Source organism: Ammodytes marinus (genome assembly GCF_949987685.1).
Source record: "Ammodytes marinus genome assembly, chromosome: 6".
In the NCBI taxonomy this organism is placed as follows: domain Eukaryota; kingdom Metazoa; phylum Chordata; class Actinopteri; order Uranoscopiformes; family Ammodytidae; genus Ammodytes; species Ammodytes marinus.
In genome coordinates this window covers 16,299,367-16,305,267 of record NC_137235.1, presented here as the reverse complement: position 1 = coordinate 16,305,267, position 5,901 = coordinate 16,299,367, and the positions used below count along the sequence as shown (strand labels likewise).

At 39.5% G+C, this 5,901-nt stretch overlaps 1 protein-coding gene across 1 annotated transcript; it reads left to right on the top strand.

The window, feature by feature from the left end:
• Positions 1-208: 208 nt before the first annotated feature.
• Positions 209-4,718, top strand: exoc1l (exocyst complex component 1 like; the record flags this gene model as incomplete). The annotated part of the gene is made up of 3 exons (XM_080029283.1): positions 209-332; positions 626-804; positions 4,449-4,718. 3 exons carry the CDS (start codon positions 209-211, stop codon positions 4,716-4,718), a joined length of 573 nt encoding a protein of 190 aa, XP_079885409.1.
• Between the last annotated feature and the right edge of the window lie 1,183 nt (positions 4,719-5,901).

Below are 5,901 nucleotides of genomic sequence, written 5' to 3'. Positions count from 1 at the left end.
ACACAACCACATAGCCTACCTTCGCGTGGTCTGACCAGAGGAAGCATCACCACCCTCCCTCCCCACTGCTGAAAGGTTTCAGTGTTATTCACCTCTCTTGGATTTTTTTTATCATCTCTGGTTTAATCACTCTCTCCTTGTCTTTTGGGCTTCTGTTGGATTTTTCCCCCCCAACCATCCAGTCCAGATTCCTCTTTTCCCTTCCCCAATGATGTCGTCTCTTCTGAGGGAGGAGATGCAGAGAGTTTTATTCCGACCTGCAAAACAGAGACTGGTGGAGTTTATTGAGATTGAAGAGGCGCCCCAGGGAAGACATTTTCTCTGTGTCTCAGGTAAGCATCTTTTTATGTTGGTTAGAGCACATTTTATAATATCGTATACATTTGGAAACACTTTAAAAGGTTATTCAAGATCATTTTAAATAGATTTTTTTCTTTTAAATTAAGAATTTTTCCTCAAATGATTATTTTGGCTGTGGAGAATCTGTTGGGAAAACGTCTTGATCATGTACTATTGTATGTAAAGTCTATGAGGCTTGGAATGAGTCAAGTTTCAGATAAAATGCACAGTATTGCAGCGCCCCTTTTTTTCTGTTAACAATTTAGTTATCCCTCTTTTCCTGCAGTTGAGAAGAAGAAAGAGGTGCAGCTAAGCATAGTGCAATGTCAAATATCTCAGACAGTCATCAAGTCTGGATCCAAAGAGTCCCACACCAAGCGATCCAGCATACAGGAATGCTACAGGATGACAGAGATCTGGCCCCTGCAAGACCTGATTCTGGTTGACGGACGGGACCCTGATGTGGTAATCAATCGACTTCAATTGCAATTACCATTGTTTATTACAGCTTTATTTTCTATAGTTTTCTATATAAAAATGATTAGCGCATTTGTTATAATCATTCATATCTAATGTTTTCCAATCACTAAAGTTGGCTCTTAAGCACAACTGTAGTCTTTAGAGTCATGGAGGTTTTGAAACTTGACTGTCTCTCATTGAGATCCTAAATAAAAACAAAGTAAATAGAATGAATAAGGAAAAAGAAACCGTTACAATGTAAATATACCAATAGCCATAGTTGTTGTGTACAACTACCTCAATTATCTTTTGTTTTAAAACTGTAGCAATCTGAGTTTTACAAGAAAATATTATCAATATATCCATATAGCTTTACATGAAGCCTGGTAAAGTCAAGAATAAAGTTTTCTCTATTTTTGTTGATCAATCATTGGGAGGCTTCAGCAAGAATGAAATACAATTGCAAATACTTACTAAGATACTTTAAGTTATAAAGTAATAAGATCTAGTGTGTTGGATAACTAAAGTCCTGTTTTTATGAGCAACATTATTTTATATTTATGCTTTAATCTTCCGGAAGGGCGTTTGCTTTCATAAAATAACAAGCATCTCCTTGATCACTTCTTGTCATCTAGGAACAATTTGAATCAAACTAGTGTCCATTTTGTTGAATCACGGAGTAGGCTCTGGCTATTACAGTTTTTGCAGAATGTTTACACACTAAAAGGGAATACTTTGACAAAAGCAACAAAATCTTTTACTTTTGTAACCACTTCCTAAACAAAAGCCACATAAGTACAGACACAATTTCATCTTTGCACTTTGTCTGCAATTCTGCAACACACTTCTTGCAAGACTCTACCCATTGTCAAAATGGAAATCTCCTGCAATCATTGGGAAAGCACATCTATTTAAAATACGGAGCACAAATACAATTGGAAACACACACAAATACACCTCAGGTGAGCTCGGCTTTTTAGTGAGAACTTTAAAACATGGAGGCAGAAAGATTGAGAGTGAGAAGAATAGGAAAATCAGTAGGAGCATGAGGACAAATAAAGAGACCATCAGGTCTTTGGTGGACTATGTTATAGATCATGGCCTACACAACAAGGGAGGCTGGGCAAAGAGTCATGATTCTTTTTACTTTTATTTTTTTGTCAAAACCGGAGAGGGCCAACATCTATTTAAAAATCTGAAGCCTTTTTATGTTTTCATGTGAGTGGATATGCTGTACTGGGTCAATCTTTACAAAAAATCTGTATGAGAATTTTACACTAAAAAAACATGCAAAGTTCTAAAAACAGCTGTTTTGCAAAAGCAAATCAGTTCTTTGAAATAGCATTTCAAATGGAGCATGTGTGTATCATGTTGATGCTAAAATCACTTTTAACCCTTAAACAGGCAACAGTGGAAAATGAGTTTCTAAAAATATTTTCATGTTATCACTCATCTCTTCAAGACCAAAGAAAAATATTTCCACATCAAATTTTTTTATACTTTGTATATTTTGGGTTTTACGAGTTGTATCTCCCAGGATACGTTGCCCTATTAAGGTATAAAAAAAGCCGAAATGGTAAAAATATAAATTTTTAATTTGATGAACAGAAATGATAAATTGTTGTTTATCTTGTCCATTTAAATACAAATACTACTTTTTAAGTACATTTTATTCAGTTTTACCAATCTAGTTTCATCAAATTGGATCAGCCACATCCAGATGGGCAGGCTTGAGACGGTCCATAGTGACCCGCTCTAGCTTATCCCCCATGTGCACCACAAAGTTCTTGGTCCCCGCCTCCAGGACACAGAAGGGCCCATCATAGGGGAGTCTTCAGGGGGACCTGAGTGAAGGGGCTGGAGTTTCCCAGGGCAAAAGTCCAATGTGACGTGCCCATCCACAGAACCGCAGCGTCCTGAAGGAACTTTCATGGGACCACCAGTGGCTGTCTGTAAACCAATTCAGCAGATGAAAACTGCAGGTCCTCCTTAGGGGCAGAGAGCCCAACAAGTCAACAACCACAGGAGGCAGTCAACCCAGTTGCGACCCTTTAGCCATGCAGCTCGGATGTGAACTGTGGGCCTCAGTACAAGGTGAGGTCAGCCGGCATACCAAAATGGGCTACCTATGACCTGAGGAACGCCCAGTCCACCTCAGCGAATGCAGAGGAATGGCTTCCGGCTACCTGGTGGTGCTGCCCACCAAGGTGAGGAGGTCAGTGAACCTACGGGAGGAAGGCAGGGGGCCCACCAGGTCCTTCTGACCTGGTCGAAATGCCTCTCGGGGACCAGAATCGGCGCCAAGGGGGCTTTGGTATCATGTGTACCTTGAACACGCTGACAGGCCAAACTGAAGCTAGCCCAGGTCTTTACATCACTCCTGAGGCGGGGCCAGACAAATGTAACACCCACCAGCTTAGTATACGGCTTGTGGTCCACGAAGGCAGTGAAATGGAGGCCGTCCAACAGGAATGTAGGGACTTTATGGTGCCGTGTGCATGAACCTGGCACGGTGTCCTACTTGTGTACCAGTTTAATGGCTCCCTTTGTGGAAAGCAGTGCCCAAGGAAAGCAATGGGTGACAGGCCAAACTGTAACTAAGCAGGATTGACTATTAGTCACTGCACCCTGATCCTTTCAAACAGCTGCCACAGGTGCATCAGAGGCTCCTCTGAAGCCGATGCAGGCATGATGCTACACTGTGCGCCTACAACGACCAGCAGCCACCAGCTGGAAATTATATATTTAATTAACAGCAGCTTACTTTCCCTGCCAGTGGCTTTGGCCATCCCTGGGCAGTTAAGTTTGTGTTTTGTGCCTGGAAGGCACTCCCCTCCCCCAACGGTTAGGGATGGGGCCTTCCAGGCAGCACTGCCCTAAGTATACATAAATATAGAAAGATCATTTTAAAAGTGAAATACAGTAATAATGTTGTAATGGGCACAACTGTTCATGATAATATATGGTTCTGCAGTCATTATCAACATGCTTTCAAGTTTTAAATAAAATTCAGAATAATGAACATTGACCACATTTCTACCCCCTAAGCAGGCAACGTATCTCTGGGGATACATACATTTCAAATTCTGCTAAAAAACCCACAAACACAGATGGATTTTTTTTTTCTTCATCAGCATGTTAAGACAAATGTCCTGATTCAATATATGAATTTAGATTGTTATTTTAACAAAAATAAGTATGTCTAATATATGATTACTTACACCCTGGGAAGCTGGCGCTTCACCACTGGCGTCCATGTTGATTTCTGATCAGGCTGACTAAACAATGAAAGATAACTTGAACCAAATCATGTCACCTAGATGCTAATAACAGACAAGTCTTTTGATAAATGCTAACTAGATTAGTGAAAACCTTCCAGCAAGCCCCCTACATGATGTTAAAGAGTATGTATCTCCCAGTGCACGTTGCCTGTTTTAGGGTTAAAAAGGGATTGTTTGGTTTTGATAGAGTCATTTTGCCATAGAAGCGAGAGGTTTATCTCCAAGTGCTGGGTCTTGTGTAACGTTTTGACACAGTGAACCAACATTTGCAAGACGTGGGTAAGCATTCAGCAAAAACCGTAAGAAGATTTGCACAAAATATTTCTTTATTTTCCTAATGCTGTCTCACTCTTTGTTGTTTGGTTTCAGGATGACCCCTGTTTCCTGCTACACTTTGACAAGGTGCGTACAGTGACGGCCATCAGCTGCTCAGCCAAATACGCTTTTGTGCGTGCCTTGGTGGCTCTCAGCGACCAGCACTGTCAGAAGTCACTGAACCTGCGGAACTTTGACTGGGCCTACATCAAGCCCTCAGCCTTTTACTCAAATAGAGGAGACTGCATCGTTCTAACACAGATATGCTTCTATGCATTCAATCTGGTATGTCTGTCCATGTGTCCCGTGCCCCTGGATGCATAATAACACGACCCAATGATTGTGTGTTTGTGTGTGTGTGTATTCAGGTGTGAGTGTGTGTTAGAAAACTGGAGCAGGTTGACTGACTATAACTTGTGTTGAAAGTCGGAGATGTAGTGTGAAGTTGGTTTTGTGGCTTCTGTTACGCTATTATGGCTTTGATGAAGAGTTATTCACCATTACAAGTATTTTGCATTAAAACTCTGCTGAATGTATCTTTATGGCAAATTCAAGTTCCAAGCAGCTTGGTCTTTGTGAACTGTATAATCGACTTTTGTGATGTTTTCATTTCATACCCCTAAAAATTGTGTAATCTGTGTGCTGTTCTACAAATGGGAATTTCAAATTGATAACAAATAAAACTGAAAATAAATCTGTCTTTTTCTGTCTGTCTTTGGCCTTTTTAAAAGTAGAATCATTATTCATGATGTGGTATTAATTTGAAAATGTCTACTTTGTACAAAATGTGTGATTATTCCTATAGGAAAAAAATATCAGTTAGAGGAATGAATATAATATGAAAAGTCTACCTTGCCTAATAATAGGCTAATAATAATGATAATAATAAAATACTTTCAGTAGCCTTAGCCGGATTTAAAAAAAGAAGCACAGGGGACTTAGTTGGAATCGTGACTGTAGTAATTTCAGTAACTAAATAGGCCTACCCTCATTAATTAATACATATAGGTACCCTATTTTTTTTGTGGTTCCTAATGGATTTATATTTCAAGTTGTTAATTGTTTAACAGGATAGATTCATAAAAAATACGATAGGCTGGATGCAAGTATCATTAACATATTGACACACAAGCTATAATATCCCATTTCATAACTATCACCCATCGCTGACTGATCGTTGATCCTAAAAAGTTCATCTGTATCCTTCACTTCTTTAATCTCTATCCGAGATAGAGCGCTAGAGAGCTGCTAGAGAAGTCGTTAGCCTTTAGTTGCCTTAAAATTTGCCGGACGAAAATAAATAAAACACAATATAAATATATTTAAAACGGTGTCTTTCAATTTTATATTTCAATTGGAGAAAAAAATCATATGTATTTGTTAATAGATGTAATACATATGTGCACACATCGTGCTTAGATAGCTTAAATTTATCTGATCTGTCCCCGGCGTAGAGAAGAATACCTCAAACACCTGGCGCCAAAATTCAAGTGAGAGGAGAAGAAGA